General features: G+C 36.7%; 1 protein-coding gene across 3 annotated transcripts in view; it reads right to left on the reverse strand.

The window, feature by feature from the left end:
• EXOC6B (exocyst complex component 6B) overlaps positions 1-19,176 on the reverse strand; it is a 445,000-nt gene that overhangs the window by 132,133 nt on the left and 293,691 nt on the right. For all 3 annotated transcript variants that reach the window (XM_081156370.1, XM_081156369.1, XM_081156371.1), the window contains one exon: positions 12,893-13,034. In XM_081156370.1, coding sequence (XP_081012496.1) covers positions 12,893-13,034 — 142 coding nt within the window. The remainder of the gene's footprint in view (positions 1-12,892; positions 13,035-19,176) is intronic.

The following is a 19,176-nucleotide window of genomic DNA, read 5'->3' on the forward strand; positions in this document are numbered from 1 at the left end:
AATAGCGTAGATCAATGCATACATTGGGCCCTCCACATGAACTCCCAACCATGGATCAAAAACAGTACAGTTACTTACTGAAAAAAGTCTGCTATAAGTGAATAGTGCTCAACTGTATATACTTCTTAGTAAGTCTTGCAATGAGTCCTGCATCATTTCCTTTCAGCTACCCCCATTTCATTTCATTTCATTTCATTTCATTTCATTTCATTTCATTTCATTTCATTTCATCTATTCTCCAGTCATAATGAACTAGTTCTGTTCCCTAACACGCCATGCTCTTTATTTCCTCCCAGAATTTATACAAACGCCTGCCTTCATCAGGACACCCTTTGCAACCAACCTCATGCCACTTGGATGGCTACCTCCTAGCCATGTGGTCCAATTGGATATCCTAGTCCAACCCACTCACATATTACAAATGAGTAAAATTATTCTGAAAGAGATTAGGTGTGTTATCCAAATTCACAGCTGCTTAGTGATCAAACAAAAATGAAGAAAGAAACCTTAATTCCCCCATCCAAGTATACATTATTCCACCAGTGAACCTACCACAACATCTTCTCCCAGGAAAGGAGTGGGTAATAGAAGTAAGCCAGAGGTCAACCACCATTACAAAACATATAGGCAAGACTTAAAAAATTCTATACATTGATTCACTAGTGTTTCGAAACAGCTTTTCTAAATGGAAGTGTCAGCAATGACATTTTCCTCAGATTTTCCAAATTCCATCTTAGAAATATGAAATTGTGAATGCTAAGGTGACTTTCGTGTGTGCGTATGTGTGTGTGTCTATCTCATACACACACACACACACACACACACACACACGAACACATAAACAGGTAAAATAGAGTAAGAAAAAGAGGATACATTTTAAAAATTGTAATACTAAAGTAGACTAGATAGATGATTTAATCAAAATAGCAGAACTCAAATCAGAATCTCTCAAACACTGAAATGCTAGAGCAGGTAATGATGGAAAGGCATGAAAAAATTTTTTAAATGCCTTATCAAAATTAGGACTTTCATCAATTTTTTTGAGACATATAAAGTGTTGTTCCACCTGAGTAGAAGTCTGCTAACTTTCAACAATTAGAATGATTCTTAAATAGACATGGTGTTTAATATGATTTCCTGGTTTACACCCTATAAAATGGCCCAATTAAAACAAATATTTTACTAGCCTGAGCCCCAAAGGCATGAAATGAGGGCCAAAGAAAATGGGAAATGTAAGGCCCCAGTGTAAACATGTAGAGCAGCAGATGCAGCAGATATTGTTGGGAGACTCAGGCTTATTACAGACATTGGGATTTGGGCCTACGTGAGTGAAAGGGAGGTATAAATGGCTTGATGGAATGAGGCAACTGTGCTAAAGAAATAAAATAATTTTCAGCAGAGGTGATATTTGTAGCTAGTTGATACATCAAAAAGAGATAACCATACATTGTTCTGGGGCTAATGGTGAGGTCTCTGGTTTACAATAATTAAGGTGAACTGTTGTTCCTACTGGCTCATTTCTCCATGAATATGTCTCTCTGGGTGTTTTCAAGCAAATCATGAGGATTAAAGAAAAGTTTCAAATAATTGTTTTTTAAAGCTTATAAAGAAACAGTAAAAAAGGCTTTGGAGACTAAGAAATTGCTCTAATATACCCTTTTCACTGTAAGAAAATCTGTTTTACCAAGTCTGGAACCAGGGTCAAGTGACAGGTATTGATATAGATGATAGATAGATGATAGATAGATGATAGATAGATAGATTAGATAGATGATAGATAGATAGATAGATAGATAGATAGATAGATAGATAGATAGATAGATAGATAGATGATAGATGATAGATAGATAGATAGATAGATGATAGATAGATGATAGATAGATAGATAGATAGATAGATAGATAGATAGATAGATAGATAGATAGATAGATAGATAGATAATAGATAGATATAGATAACTACAATATATTCTTGACTTTTTCTTCTTTGAAATGGTATTTCTTAATTTTTCTGGTCCCTCAAACTTCCAAAGTATATAAAGTTGAGAAAAAACAAGGAATAAAACCTGAAACAACCAAAATGAAAAATGGGAAGAAGCATCAAGTTTGGAATATCACATAAAAACTTTTTTTTTTTAAGTGGTCCTCTCCTTTTCAATACAGTACAGCAGGAATATGGCCTTTTGGAAACTGCCTGCTTGTTTAAGTTTAACCTCCTGCTGTCACCCTCACGCCCCAAAATACCCCTTGAAATAAAACCAGGAAGAAAAAAATCTAAACAGTTTCCAAGAAAAATCAGCCACTGTCCTAATTTAGGGATGGAATAAGTACCACATTTACCAAACAGCCAGACAGAATTTAGGGTACTGAGAGAGTGCCACAGAAAAAGAAGCTTATTTGGGAATTATGATCCTTTATGTAGCAGGTCCTTTATACTCACTTCTTCATCACTAATTCGCCCCACAAACAATCCAAGGTAACATTTGCCCCCAGAAAAAGTGCTTTGTCTGTGTTGGCCAATGTCTGAAGCCAACAGCAGAGCCTGACAGTGATGTATAACAAGGTTAGAGCAGCATGATCCATCTCCATTTGCTTGACAAGGATGGCATCTTAGGCCATGGTGAGGAAGAGCAGGCTGCCTGCCCTCACTGCTCAGGTTGGCAGCATCTCCTATCAAATGATCCGGGTCTGACACGGGCTCAGAGAGACAATGGTGCCTTATCTTCTGGAATTCAAGGAACTTCAGCCCATAAACTGAAATAACTGCTGAGTGGGCACTACTCACTGACCCATGTCTGAGTAAAGCCCTCCCAGAGGGTACAGGGTCCTTCGTCCACAGTCAAAGAGAAGTGACATGGCCATTTTAATGGCAAGGAAGCCTTCTCTTTGGGTTCTCGTAGCTAAGAAAGGCACATCATAATAGCAAGCACCTAGCATGAAAACCCACGTGGGTGTGGGAAGACAACAGCAAACAAAGTCAGGCTTTTGTACTCCTGTATTTGATGGAAGGAAGATATTTGCAGTCTATGTTCTTCCCACATAATTTAGATCTGAGAATCCAAGCTCAACTGTGCTTTTAAAAAGAACTGCTAAGGCCCAGAAAGTAGGGGAGAAAGAAGCCATATAACCCCTGCGCTCCCAGAGAAGCTTTTGCATAGGCTGACTCAGAGCTATGCGCCTGAGGAAATCCCAGGCTGATTTCCATCCTACAAATCCCCAGTGTACTTGAGTTTTAAATCTCATTTCTGGTATAGAATATTCACAGTGTTCCAGGTCTTACAGGGAAAACAAGAATGCAGAGAATGAATGAACGTTGATTACTGTGTGTATATATATATATATTACAGTGTGTAATTTTATATATATATGTACACATATATATACAATTACCAACTTAACGATTCTCCTTTGCAAATCTGTAAGTTTCACTGCAAATGCTGAAACAAAATGAGAATTAGAAATAAGAATACAGAAAAAAAAGAAAAAAAGGGAAAACAAATGATAAAATGAATAAAGAAGGCTGTGTTCTAAAGATCAGCTATCTAAATTCCTTATATATTTCCAGTAGAGAATGAAAACATTATTGTAAAGAAGAGACATAAAATATTTTTCCAATTCCATTAACGAGTCAATCAACCAAAAGACAAAATTCATTAGCCATGGAGCTTGTCTCATGGAAGTTGTCTTCATTATATTAAAGCAGTAACAACTAATTATCCTTAGATTTTCACATGTGCAGAGCACTGCAAATTATAGGATACAACTTTGTTTTTCTGCGTATATAAGCTGGAAGTCGATCATCAATCTTCTTACTTTAATGTTTCTCAGATGGATGAGGGCAGAAAGGGAAAGCTAATTTTAAAATTATAATTCAGAAAGATGAGGCTGAGAATAGATGCTAAGGGACCTAAAATTAATGATACTGGAACACACTTAATGTCCTTCAGTAGTCTACCCATAGGAAATTTGCATCTTTAAGCAGTGCATATACTCTAACGAGAGGCCTCTGTTATTTTCATATAACCTAGGGAGATCAGGTTTAAAATCTTACTAAGCTCAAACTTCCTCCATTTGTCTCTCTTCAAACCTTATATTCTTAAGATGGCTCTCTTTTTAAGATTTAAAGAGGTAGAAAATGCTTAAGATATAATTTGAAAACTGACCTTTGGATAAAATATAAAACATATCCTTTAATAGGAAAGGAAGTAAATAACAAACTTTTCACAAGAGTCCCTTAGTAGGAAACGGTAGCATTTGCTACAATGATTAAGGTTTACGAGAATAATTTTAGAGAGAGCCAACTCCTCCTCTTTAAATCTATTTCTACCAGTACTCGTGTCCTGATAACCAAGATTCCAAAAGAAATGTATTCATACTCTTTAGTCACCTTTGAAATTCAGGACTGCTGTTTCACTGTGGCAGCTCTGATTTAACCCACAACCACACTGACATCTCTACAGGATACCACAGTGCTTCAGGTCTTGATTAGACAGCTTGACTTTTTCCTAAACCAACATTATACAAAAGTAAAAAGTATAAAGCAAACTCTGAGATAATCCTACCTTAAGGATTATATGGAAAGTTAATTTGAGAAAAATACTGTTGACCTTTGTGAAAATTAATAAACAGTAACCTCATTTAAAATGGAGCCAGGAAGCTAGAAGAGACAATTCTCATGCACCTGTCACTCAGTGAAATTCCAAAATCATCTAGCCCAGCGTTCTCATGTAACAAATGAGGAGCCCAAAGCCCGCACAGGTTTCATGTACTCCTAAGACCATTCAGATAGTTGGTGGCAAAACTAAGGTTATAATACATGTTTTCTGACTTCCAGATCAGCACTCTTGCTGCTGATGACAATGACAGGGACAATGGGGATGCACCTAACAGTTATTGAGTGTTAACTATGTGTAATTACTCATCAATCATCACCAGTTTGTCAGATAGGTACAACTGCAACTTCATTTTACAAGTGAAGAAACTGAGGTTTAGAGGAGTTAAAGACGCCCAAATTACTAAAATGAAGATTCAGGTTTCAAAGGCCGATCTGTAGGGTTCTATCACCTACAATATTAATTATTATGTATTGTATAGCTGATACATTGAGAATTAACCGATGGTGGCAAAGATGGCTTTATAATCCATAGAAGTAGGTGGTAAGACTACGTGTACTAAAGTTGCCAGTCATTTACTTATCACTTGTACAGCCTCCTAAGAATAATCCTTAGGATTCCAACTATATCCCAGGTTGTCTTGCTACTCACATCACATGACATTATCCCAAGCTACTTCCTACTTCTATTCCCTCCCATTCATGGAGCTAACCAAAGAGATCCAGAACTTGAGGTAGCTGCTAATTACGTTATTTTTATTCATTCAATAAATATTTAATGATATGTCAGGCACTGTGCTAGGTGCTTAGGAGACAGGAATGAGCAGGACAGACATGATCCCTGGCCTAACTGATCTACTATTTTACCTTTTACTTGGAGTCTATGAAACCCAGATTTTTTAAATAAGCCCTCCATTATTCTTAAACTGGTCTGAACAAATTTTTGTTCCTTTCAAGTAAATATTCTCTAATTTAAAAAGATTATTAGGGATCAAGCTGGCAAATAAAAGACTTTAGAGTAAAAGTAAAATGTTTGGTCCTGGCCAGGTGGCTTAGTTGGTTGGAGCGTTGTCAGCACACCAAAGGGTTGCAAAGTGTTACGCATTCAGTTCCCAGTCAGGGCACATACCTGGTTTGCGAGTTTGATCCCCAGTCGGGGAGCATACTGGAGGCAACTGATTGATGTTTATCTCTTGCATCCATGTTTCTCTCTATCTCTCTCTCTCTAAAATCAACAAAAACATATGCTCGGATGAAGATTTGAAAAAAAGGAAAATGTTTGGAACTGGTTAGCAGGTAATGGCAGGGAAAAAGGCATTGACGCTTCCCAGGATGGGAAGTCAACAGTCTGTGGAATGTGGCAGCCAAGCTCATAATTTAGGTATTATCTTAAGTCACTTTGGGGGTGAAGCTTTGGAAGACTAGCTGGTGCTGCCATTGATCGATTTTAAAAAAAATAAAGAATATGTGTCATGTGAAAGCTTTTAACAATGCTGGGCAACTTACAATAAAAATGGGACAAACTCTGGTCCTTGCTAGAATGTGGCAGCTCAAGAGCTGAAGAAAATACAGAACCACAGAGAGGCTCTCCTGCAGTAATTCCCCTCTATCTACAGCGGGAAAACCGGGTGAAGTGAAAATCTAGTACATAAGCTGAACTTTCAAATTATGAACCAATACACAAACTGTCTTCATAATGTCACCTGATTTCCTTGATAAATGCAAGAGTACCAAGAGAAATTGTGGAACCTTGATCCCTCACCCTTCTCCAAAATGCTTTCCATTGGATCCCTCTTGCCGGGGAAGTAGCACTCAGCTCTGCTATGTCCTATCTCAAGGATCCAAACAACATGGGCTCGCAAAATAAGAGGAGGGAAGAAAAGAGTGATATCCAGGAGGAAATATAAGAGTTCTCTAGGGATCTCAGCAAAAACAGAAGGCTGTGTGGATATGCAACTGCACTACTTATTCAAGGACAGCTAAACATAATCTTGAGTGACAGGTTAATTACTACAGGGCATCTCGCTGGAAAAGCTTTATTTCATGTACTAGCCAGTAGTTACTTTAATAACTTGCCTGGTTGGCTGATGTAGATTTGGGTTTAGCGCTGGCTTAGCTGTTATTTAAGGGCCAGAACTTCTTTTGCATAATATAAACTTCAAAGGCTGCAAGAGAAGACGATAGTATGGATCTGTCACATATGCTTTCCGTATGTTTCTCACCAGCGTCCCAAGGACTCTCTTCTCTCCCTCACATCAGGAAGAGATTGAGAAAGAATGCCTGAAGCCCTAAGGAAGACTCATGGGGAGTGACCAAAGGTGGATCATTAACTATACAGAATTGGAGAGTCCAGGATAGCTGAGCTCAAGTAATGCAGAAAACCAAAATAAGTGAGTACAGTTATCCCAACTGACAGTTGTTTGGGTCTTCATACTTCACATGCAGAGAGATCACTTCATAAAGATTCTTTAGTTCAGAATCCCAGTGGCAAAATCATAAGCAAGCCAATTAAGGTTTGCCTGATTAACACTGCTAAAATATCTCACACCTGAGTCAAGGGGCGCCTGCTACACCACAAAGGAACTTATGGCCATTTATTTTAGTAACCATAAACAAAGAGACAGAAATGCTCCAACTTTTCAGGAACTACTGGGTCCTGAATCTGAGCTAAAACTAATTCTTTAGGAATGCAGAAAGTTATCTGACCTTTCAGTTAGAGTAGGGACTTAAGGAGGTTAAGTAATGCTGGAGTTCTGCCACTATCTTATATCATAGTAGGCTCAGCGAGATCATGAATTTACTCTGAAGTTGTTTCCCTAAATCCTGAGTTTAGGCAGATTCTCCACATTGGTTTCCTGACCTGTACAGTGAGGGCTATTATGGTAAGTGGTGAAATGCAAGGCTTTGGAGCCCTCGTTCCTTTCCAAAATAGTAAACACAGGCCAGATTAACTCGACCACCAAAGAACTGAGAGAATTTGGCAAGATGCATCCTATCACCTTCCTGTCCAAGGGCCCAGTTTATTCTGTGCAAAAACACTAATGGGTCCTGGGAAATAATGGATTACACTAACTTTAAATAGATACAATTGCTGCTTCATTTCCTTGCAACCAAATGTGCTCTGGTTTTGGCTTAATTATGTTATATTTTTAATATAACAAATTTTTAAATAATTTAGGGATCCGAGCAGATAACTAAAAACCTTTAACATTATAAACCATGCAAGAGTGGAAGTAGGAAAAAAGTAAGATGAAAACATATGGATAAAGAAATGATAATAATAAAACTTCCATAGATGTTTACAAATGATTTTATATATATTATCTTATTTGACTTTATAACAATAGTGTGAGACAAATACAGCAGGGATTACTATTTCTAGTTTATTGAGGGACTCAGGGAGGTTAAATATGCATTGTCATTCACTCCCATGGCTTAAATTACCATGCAGAAATATGCCAAAGCTCCCAAATCATTTCTACCATGGGTTACTGCAGCAGCCTTCTAACTGTCTCTGAGGTTCCCAATAAAATTGCAGAGCTCCTTCTAAAAATACAAATCTAATCAAATCTCTCTCCTATTTAAAACCCATGGTTTCCTATTTTATCTCCAGCCTTCAGCATGGTGCTCTGTACAGAGTAGAGCCTCTACATATATTTGTTGAATAAATAGACAGATTACTGAATCAATGCTGTTAACAAGAAGTTGAGCTTCAAGACAAACCTAGACCTCCTTATTTAGAATATACAATGAGAAAGCTTGGGAAATGACAAATCCAGGCACAGACTGAAAAATCTACTGTATGAATGGTAGAATAGTCCAAGTTTGACCAAGAAGATAAGTGTGAGGCTATCAAGACCTGCTAGTATTTAAAATCCAATTTCACTGTCAGGATCCAGCGCTCCAATATTCAAAACCAAATATAAGACACCAACAAATGGAGATGTGAGATGAAATCCAGGCAAAGCAGAAATTATCAGAGGTCACTGTCAATTTTTAAGGGAAAGAAATATCTTCTTCTTATCTAAATTTCTAATTATGTCCATCTTAAAGGCTTGGTAGACTGTCAGTAAGAATTGCCTCGCAACAACACTCCTGTCAGGTAATGGTGCCCTAAGCAGTAGTTACCATCTCTAGTAAACAGTAGAGGTAATTGCTTAATTTCTTGCAAAAGCAACAGGCTGAGAATTAGAAAATCATCAGTTCTGCATCGTACCTTTCAGAACAACCACAGAAATTTGACAGACAGCTACACCAAATAAAAGGGCATCTCCAAATCTAACTAATTCAAAAACTATAGACAAAGATTTGAGTGGTCGGCAAAAGACCTTTTGAGAATTGTTAAATATTTATTAACTTCTGTTGTTGCTGCTGCTGCTCATGATTATGATGATAATGGTGATAACAGTAAGAGAAGCTACTACTTACTGCATATTCAGTGTTTTGTCAAACCATGAAATAAACCCCTTCATGCATTCTCATTGACTTCTGACCCAATCCCTGTAATATTAGGTACTATTATTATTCCCACCATAAATGGGGCTGGCTGTGAAAGGTTAAATGGTATACATGAGGTCACACTAAACGTTAAGTGGTGACCTGAATCTGTCAAGCTGACTCTACATCTATGTTCTTAATGACACAGTATACTAGCTGAATATCTCAGGCACATGGTAATGCACATACTTCTCCTATGTATGTGGCGTCTAAGAAAGTGGCAGCCTAGGCCCCAGAGTCAAACACTCAATGTACATTCATATTCTATCTTGTCCAGAGTTTGATTCCTTTCAGGGCCTATACAGTTCTTCCAAGGACTCATAGACAATAGGGAAAATACTTCACGCACACACCACTGGGTAAAAGATGTAAGTGTTAATTATCTTGTCATTTGGGGCTGCTTTTATACGCCTCTGTATAGCTACTTGAGTCTTATGTATCATTTCTTTAAGATTTTTTATAGACCACTGAGCATCTAAAGGAAAAAAAAGAGGGAGGTGGTATAGCAAAAGACATAGAATAGAATTCTTTCTTTTAAAGTAAAATAAATGTCCATGGAAAGTTTCTTGACAGACAAATTACTGCCAATCAGAAATGAAACATTAAATTCTAAATCAATGAAACTTAGTGGCTCCACAATACATTAGAAAAAATTCAGTGGTAATACGGTTTTTGGAGGCACTGTCATGCATTACAAATGCTAGCTTCAAGCGGACCCTAAGTCTGAAAGGCTTTTACAAATACTGAATAGCTTTTCAGATAAGAGACTGGCTTTCTGGAACCCCATATGCAGGTTAACAAACTCTATTATGTTTCAACCTTTTCATTAAATGATCTCTCCAGCCCTTAGTCTTAACTGAAGGATACCAATTCACCTATTGTTTTCTCAAGTAGAAGCTACTGGTTTGTCTGCATAAATGTAATTCAGAATCAGGCCACAAGATGGGTATTTTCCTTGCTCATTAGTGCTTCTCCCAGACCATCATTCCTCCTCTTCCAGGCCCACATACTTAGCTTTATTACCCTCCGTCTTTCTTTATCTTTTACCTCTATCAAAAATGCAGTCATGGAGTCATTCCCAGTCAGTCATCAGATGTTGCTGCTGAACCAACGGTATTTGTTGGCTGCCTACTCCAAAGTCCTTGTCTTCCTTTCCTTTGCATCAGAATGAGGTCCTACTCTTCCATCAAAACTCAGAAAAGAATGACTTCAAACTCAACATCAAGATTCAATTTTGATTGGTCTAGCTAATCACTATGTTTTTGATTCTCCTGGTAAATAACTGGTTTAAGACAGAGGCATGTAAAACCTCTTGGCTAACCAGATGGGTGGAATCTGGTGGATGAATCCTAAGAACACTTCTGTGGCTGCTGCATATTCTCACGTCTGGATATAATCCCCAGAATTGTATATCTGAATGATGAGATTATGGTGATTTTTTTTCTTTTTTTCCTCAAAATTTTCCACAAAGAGCAGGTATTATTTCTATAAAAAATAAAATTTTAAAAAAACAAACCACACTTGAAAAGATGTTCATTTATTCTGTTACAGGTCATAATAGAGTAACAGAGGACTCATCTTCCCACTGTAAAAAAGACTGGAAGCCCGGCAGGTGTGGCTCAGCAGTTGAGCATCAACCTATGATCCAGGAGATTGTAGTTCAATTCCCAGTCAGGGCACATGCCCAGGTTGGGGCTCCATCCCCAGTGTGGGGAGTGCAGGAGGCAGCTGATCAATGACTCTGCCATCATTGATGCTTCTATCTCTCTACCCCTTCTCCCTTCCTCTCTCTGAAATCAATAAAGATATATTAAAAAAAAAAAAAAAAGACTGGAAACTGAACAAAGTATGTGAAAGAATGGTTTCAGATATTAGGCAACAGTCGATACAGGACTGTGATCCTTGAAAGAAGGAAAACAAACGAGGTGAGCATGCCTAGAGGCAGCTTCCAGGCTATGATGCAAAGCCAGCAAAGGGAGAGAACCCAAACAAAACATAGGTAGTCTGAACTGAAAAGTCAGAGATTGCAGTCCAGAATGCCAAGGCAATTAGTGATTTCAGGGCCAACTACCAGAGAGAAAGACGTTTAAAAGAGAGCACTCAGGAAAACCAGAGAAGTGTGCAACTGAATATTTGGCAGAGTACTCATCTGTGCATGTGTGGGAAGAAACTACCCAAGGCTGGGGAAAGAACGACCAGAAATGAATAAGCAGAATAACTTGTGGAGCTGGGATAGTTCCTGTTCTCACCAACTAGAGTTGAAAGATCTCCAGACACCTGGGCATGGGGTAAAATTCTTCAAAGGGCTGCTCTGGACCCACTATAAACTTAAAAGCAAGTCTCAAAAGGATCCAACCAATTTCAAGTAATGTAAATGCAGGTCAGAACAAAATCTAATACTATTTAAAGGAATATAACAAAATATAGCACCAAGAACATAAAATGTAAAATGTCAGGCATCAGAGCTTCTCCATGTGGTCTCTCCACATGAGCTGATTTCGGTTTCCTCACAGCATGGAGACCTCAGGGTAGACTTCTTATCCAGAAGCTACCTAAGAAGATGGAGTTGCATTGTCTTTCATGACCTAGCAACAGAAATCACAAGGCCACTTCTGCCACATTCCGTTGGATATAATCAAGTCATGAGCTTTCCCAGATTCAAAGGAAGGGGAATTAAGAAGTGCTAAGGTTCTAGAAAAAGATGTGGGAAAGGAGACACTGTTGTTGACATCTTTGAACAATGTAATCGCACTGTAGATCTCTGGTACAGACCTTCTGGTGACAAATTTTCCAAAGGATATTTTTCTTAGAATCAGAACAATCATTTTGAATCATATCATTTTGGTTCATTTTCATTTTTCACTGACTGCACAAGGAACACCACAACATTCTCCATTCTTTCCTTCTTCCTTCCTACCAAAGCCTAATTTTGTGTTCAACATCAAGTGAATGATTCATGATGAATCAACTATGCCAATAATGATGTTTTCCTTTCACTTTGACAGATACTCAGGCTCCCAGCCACCCTTAGCATTGGAGATGACGATACAACTGTCTTCAGGCCAATGAGACACAGGTAAGTTTGTTAGGGGTCTCCTGAAAAAGGTTTTTATTTTCTTAGTAAAAGGAATAGGTGAGACTGGCCTCTTTTTCCTGTCTCTTCTCACTATAATGCAGATGAGGAGGAAAAGTATGGGAGAGGAAAGGGAACAAAAGAGCCTTGGGTCCTTGGTGACATCACTGAGCAACTAAATCAATTCAGTAACTCACTGACTCTGAGAAAAAATAAAATCTATTTGTTTTAACCACTCTGTCTAAGGTTTTCTGTTTCTACCTGTACTAGAAAGCATTTCTGACTGATAAATACTACACAGCATTTGTCCTTCAGACTAAGGGTTTGCAAATATGATGTAAAAATAGTTTTAAAATAAAACATAAAAAGGAAATCATTGGGAACTGACTCTTTTATAGTCTCTGAACTAATCGGGTTTCTTTGGTGTCTATTGAATGCATCTCTGCCTTATATCCCCCTCTAGACAGCAAAGTTATGTGTGGCCAGGGATCTTCAGTTTTCTACAGAAGGACCTAAGCACTTTTGGGTGCTCGAACTAGCTTGCTGATAGTCTCTACTTCTAGACATCTTATAAGGGACTTCTGTCATCTAGCTACTCTTTGACCTCATCAGGAGCAAAGACCCAATAGACTTAGAACCATTTTTTTTTTTCCCCACAGAAGTGAGTATGCAGGCTAAACAATCAAGCAAAGGCATGGTTCACTGTCTTACGTTCGCATTCTCTGACATCCAAATTGAACTGCTGCAGTGCTCCCAAGGTGAGCTGCCTTACTTCAGCTTCCAGCAGAAGTTGCATCAGGGACGTGGCTAAATGCTTGCAAGCTGACATGCATGCTGTCTGAGCAACCTTTCCCTGAAATACAAGAATATAAATCATAATGTTAAGGGATTAAGATGAAATTCCAACAGAATTAAAACCATTTATTTTTCAATTAGGTATGTCTTTAAGGTTTTCTTCATCATAATACACTTATATTCAAATAATATTGGAATGAATAGCACCTGATGGCAATCACCTTAAATACTAGCTTCATCATGACCAGTCATGTAGCTATTTCACCAAGTTAAAATTCACAAAGCCCAGCTATTTATTCAGGAAGCACTTTTTTTTCTAAATCAACAACAGATAAACAATACTCAAAATGTTCATTAAGCCAAGAAGAAATTTTTCCACAGAGAAAAAAATTTCAAACAGTCCCTTCCAAAACAATCATAATTCTTAAAAAACAAATGTAGGCCCTCGCCCAGTAACTCAGTTGGTTACAGTGTCAACATTATACACCAAGGTTGCAGGTTCAATCCCTGGTCAGGGTACATACAAGAAGCAACCAATGAATGCATAAATAGTGGAACAATGAATCAATGTATTTCTTTCTCTCTCTCTCTCTCTCTCTCTAAAATCAATCAATAAAACAAATTTTTTAAAAAAACAAGTGTAAACAATAATTCCTAATTTATCTAATAAACCAAAGTCTTTACTGCTTTATGATTTAACACATATGAAAAAGTTTTCCTTTAAAAAAAAAATCATTAAAAGAATGAATTTTGTGTTCTTAAAAAATGAACACTGAGGTTTATGAACATAAATTCTAGGCTAATTTTTAAAATATGATATTGGAAATATCTTGCTATATTCTTTACAGTATTCAAATACTTTCTATTTAGTGAATTACATCTTAGTCTCAGGTATAAGTCATACATCATAGAAGATACACGCACATTTTTCCAGATATATATCCACTTAATTTGTTATCTGTTACTTACCATCACTATCTAGTCTGAAAAACAGAATGACATGTGTCTTTAAAAGTATGAGTTCTCAAATTAGTCAGTGAATCCTTCTTTTCTGAAATTATGAAGTATTTCAGCCATATGGAAAGATATATAGAACTACATGGTGAACACTCACGTATCCACCAAACATTACAGCTTAGTGCCTGTGGGACCTCCTTAATCATTTTCCTCCCTCTTCCCACAGGTGACCATTACTGATGTTAGATACACCATTTGTATTTTAAAAATACTATTATGATAAGTATACATATAACAAAAATAATATACTGTATTATTTTATGTACTTTGAAACTTTCCATACTATCACATGGCATGCCCTTTTGCAACTTGCTTTTTTGGTTCAGTATTATAATGTGAAGCTTTTACAGTATAATGCACGCGGCTGTAGTTTATCCCTTTAATTATTCCACAGTATACCACAATGTATTTGTCCATTCTTCTGTTGTTGGACATTTAGGCTGTTTCTATTTTATTTTTATTTTCTTTTATTGCTATTATAAACTCAGTAGGTCATAGAATAATCTAGGTCTAGTAAGAATTCATGAAAATTCCAGATTCTCACTCTGGTGTCCTTTTACATGTTTTTTCCATATATTTCACTGGGTCAGGGAGTATCTGGTTCTCTTCTACAAAAAGGAATAAATCATCCACTATTTCTTATACAAAGACACAATTAAACACAATTAAAACATGTAGAAATCTTACAAATTCTCAAAGAAATATAGAAAGCTCAATATCCTATTACTTTTAATTACTATGTACTTCAATTACACAACTAAGTGCTATGTCATAGTACTAAATGCGAGTAGAGGCGATGAGCTTAGAGAAAGCATCATCAATACCACTAATATCTCTACCACCATCATCAGAGAGGCTGCTTCCATTTATTGAGTATTGAGTATATGCCTAATGTTCTGAAAATATTTTCTCATATAATTCTCACAAGAATCCCATGAGGTATTTAATCCTCGATTTGCAGAGAAAGAGAGGTCAAGTTATTTGAATATATCTTGTTAGTGGTAGAGCTAAGATGTGAATCCAGCCATCAGACTTTCCAAAAAGACTCTTAACAATCATTTGATCCTGCCTCCCAGTAAAGGGCTTTGTGGTAGTTTCTGCGTCTTTCTGTTGCTCTGAGATTTGGGGAAAAGAAATGGAGAAGACGAGAAGATAAAAATGACACAAATCTGAAAGGCCAGGATACTGAGTGAGAGATTTTTTCCTCCCTTCCTCATCTAAGGAAGCATCAAAGGAATGCTGAGTTCACAGTAGGTATGTAAAATGGACTCCCAGCGTAGCTCTCTGTCAACCTACTGGGATCAGATCCTGTGTCCCAGATCATCAAGGATTTTATCTCCCTGACTTCAAATGGCCAAAGTCCAATTTCTCTTTCTCTGGATAATCTAGCAAGTTTCAAGAAACATGGAAAGAGAGCCAGGAACTATTCTGTGAAAGAGAGCTGTCCTTTTACACCAACTTTCTCTTTTGCTTTTGCTTCCCGGGTAACACTCCTCTGTTCACATTTTTGTATGTCAAATTTTATCTTTCTCTAGTGGCACAGTTCAAAGCCATGAGAGCCAGAGAGCCGATGGTGTGGACTTCAGTCTGAGTATGAAAGCCTGAGAACCAGGAGCACCAAGGACAGGACACTGCTTGATATTGTCGCACATATAATTGATGCTCTGCAAAATGTTCTCCCCTTGGTTTTTCTTTCTGCATTTAGTTTGTATAGTTTCAACTGCTCAGTCTTTTAAGTTTCCCAATCTTATCTTCTAAAGTTGTTAATTTTTGTTGCTAACCCAATTCAGCATATTTTTCATTTCTGATACTCTGTTCTTTAGAAATTCCATCTGATTCCTTTTTGTAACTTCTATGTCTTTCCTAATGTTGATGTTTACCTTTAAATCTTGAACCTATAGAGCATGTGTGTGTCTGTGAGCATTTATCTACAGCATTTATCTGCTAATTCTGTCACCTATGTCACTTCAGCAACTTTTTAATGGATTATTTTCCTTGTTATGGATCACATTGCCCTGTTTCTTGTTACATCTGGCAAATTTTTGTTAACACTAGATACTGTTGTTGAGTGTCTCTATTTTGTTGAATTTCTTTAAAGAGTGCTGATTTTTGTTATGGCAAACAATTCCATTTCTTTTGAAATTTTGAGGTTTATTGGTGTACTCTTTTATTTAGGGATTAGAGTCACCTTTTTCTATGGTCATTTTAGGCTTACTACAAATGTAGCTGTAGACCAAATACTAGCCATTCTTCTGGTGGCTCTACTACATGCTCCAGGAATTCAGTGAGGTCTTTCCCTTCTTGCAGGTTAAAATTTTAACATCTCCCTTCCTTGTGTGAATTCTGGCAATTGTGCTCAGCTTCTGTACCCTGGCAGTTGTTTTATGCCTGACCTCGTGGATTTTTCCTACACACAAACAGCTTAGTATTCAGCCAAAGCCTTAAAGGGATTCCAATGTGGGTATCTGATGCTATTCCTCAAAATACCTTCCTCATCTCAAAACTGTTTCCTTACAAATATGAGCAACTTCTTCCCAAAATTCCAACCTATGCCTTCTTAACTCAACAATACTCCCATGCTGCACTTGGGTTACTTTGGATAGCCTCCCTGTACCACAGTTTGCAAAGTACCTGCAGGCAGATTGTTGGAGCAATGTTTCATTTGTTTCTCTTCTTTCAGAGATCACAGTCCTGCACTGCCTACTGTCCAGGATCTAAAAACAGTTGTTTTATTTATTTTGTCTGGCATTTCAAACGTTTATGGTCGAGAGGAAATCTGGTACCAATTATTGCAACATGGTCAGCAGAGAGCATCTCATCTTATTTTTTAAAGATATTTTTTGCTGGGTACTGAATTGTATATTGACAGTTTTCTTTTACTTTTGAATTTAAAAAGTTTCATTCTATTGTCCTCTGGCCACCATTGTGTCGATGAGAAATCAGCCATCATTCTTATTGTTTTTTCCCTTGACTGTGTTATTGTTCTATAGCTGTTTTTGAGATTTTTCTTTAGATTTAATATTCGTATGCCTAGGTATAGTTTTCTTTGTATTTCTCCTGTATAGGCTTGCTGAGCTTCCAGAAACTGTGGATTGCTGCATTTTCTCATATATGGAAAATTCTCAAGCATTATTTTTTAAAGTAGTGCTTCTGTACCATTCTCATTCTCTCTTCCTTTCCTGGGACTCCAAGTACATATATGTTACACCTTTTAACTATGTCCCATCTCTTTTATGTTCCATTCCATTTTTAAAATTAAAACAATTTTATTCTTTTTTCCCCCTCAATGTGTGTTTTCTACAGACCTATCTTTGAGTTCACTTACCTTAACTTCTGCTTAAAATTTCACCTAATGAGCTCTTTATTGCAAATTGTGCATTTTGCTATTCTAGAATATACATTTTATTCTTAATATCTATTCAAATAATTAATTTTTTGTCTATTGTCCATTCTTTCCAATTTTCTTTAACATATTAATCATAGTTATTTTAAAATCTTTGTTTGCTAGCATAAATATCTAGAATTATCTAATGATCTACTTCTATGATTATTTTAACTTTCGATTATAGGTCAGTTTTTCCTGTTAGTATGTTAAGAGACTCTGTTTTATATACTCTACATTGCAGAAAAGATGCTATAAAGGCCTTCGATTATTTGTGGATCACCTTTATTTTTTCAAGCTTGTTTTTAAAGTTACAGTTTGTCCATTTTAGTTTTGCCTTAATCTTAGGAGTTTATCTATAACCCCTGCAAATGGCTTAACTGATATTTAAATGGAAAAGTCTCTCTATGAGTTCAATTCTCAATGTCTCTGGCTGTGCAACTTCTAGAATACTTGCCCATATTCCAGCAGCTGTTGTCTTCTAAAGCTCCAGAGTGTGCCGTATTCATATTCAGCACAGAAATTAGCCAAGGACTGAAGGGGAATTTTAGAAAGACAATTTGGGGGGGGGGGGGGTTCTTTCTCTGTCTGTCTTTTCGGTATCCTATTCCTCTAATGCCTACTCTTACTGATATCCCAAGTACTGATCCCTTCCTGTTTTTGATAATACTCTGATGCTATATTTTGTCCAGTTTTCACAGTTGTTTACACTAGAAGGTAATAAGTCTGATACTACGACATCACAACTAACCCCCCACCAAATCTTTTTAATTGACAAATTTATATCAAACTAGGAAAAAAAAACCTATAATAACCATTTAAAGAATTTCTCCCTGGCCAATAATTTTATATGCTTTAGTCTTGATTTCCATTATTAGCTTGGCCAACATTTTGCATTATAAAGAAAATGCATACATATATGCATTGGAACTACAATTACAATAAAGAATAAAGGGTACAGACAATTAATCAGTACATTACAAAACAACACCACCACAGCAAATACTTTAACTTGTATGTACTATTTCCATAGACCAAAACAGTGTCAGAAAAACAAAGAAAAAAATATAAAGGTAAACAGAGAAATTACAGGTATATAGTTTAATGAAAACCAACACATATTAAATACAATTCCCTGGACCACTGACTTTAACCCTTGTCTCACTTTCATCATCTGTCAAATGGATTGTTATAATGGTTAAATAAAAATAATTCCTATGTAGCATTTCCTACCTAATAATTCCACAGTACCTGGCTAATATTAAATACTCAGTAAATGTTTTATTAGTATAATTTTTATTCCTATGATCCAGAATATGGAAAACTATTTTGAGAAATTGCATATATTTTCTTAAAATATAAGTATTTTATGAGTGCATAATATTTTACTAACCATTCATCCCTTTTATAAAATCATACAATTTTCTTCCTTTACACCAAAAAATTCTGTCATGCCAAAAAGTAGAAAGTGTACTTCCTGTTCTAAAGCAAATCAAGGAGAACATGCAATTATGTGCTAAATTGAGCAGAATAAACTCTAAGCACTATATGACTTTAGAAGAAAAGGTTATGAGGCCAAAATAGTCAGGGAAGGTTTCGCAAAAATGGTAGGACTTGATGGGTGACCTTCATTATATATTGACAACAACATCAAGGAAATAATTTCAGGTGGCTTACAATGTGAAATGAGGTTCTATAAAGTATTTTACAAATAACAGCAATCACTACTGCACAAACCTCCACAGAACCAGTCCTCATAATGAGAAATAAAAACTCTTCCTTTCTCTTTCCTCAGCTCCTG

Source organism: Miniopterus schreibersii (assembly GCF_964146895.1).
Source record: "Miniopterus schreibersii genome assembly, chromosome: 13".
Classification (NCBI taxonomy): Eukaryota; Metazoa; Chordata; class Mammalia; order Chiroptera; family Miniopteridae; genus Miniopterus; species Miniopterus schreibersii.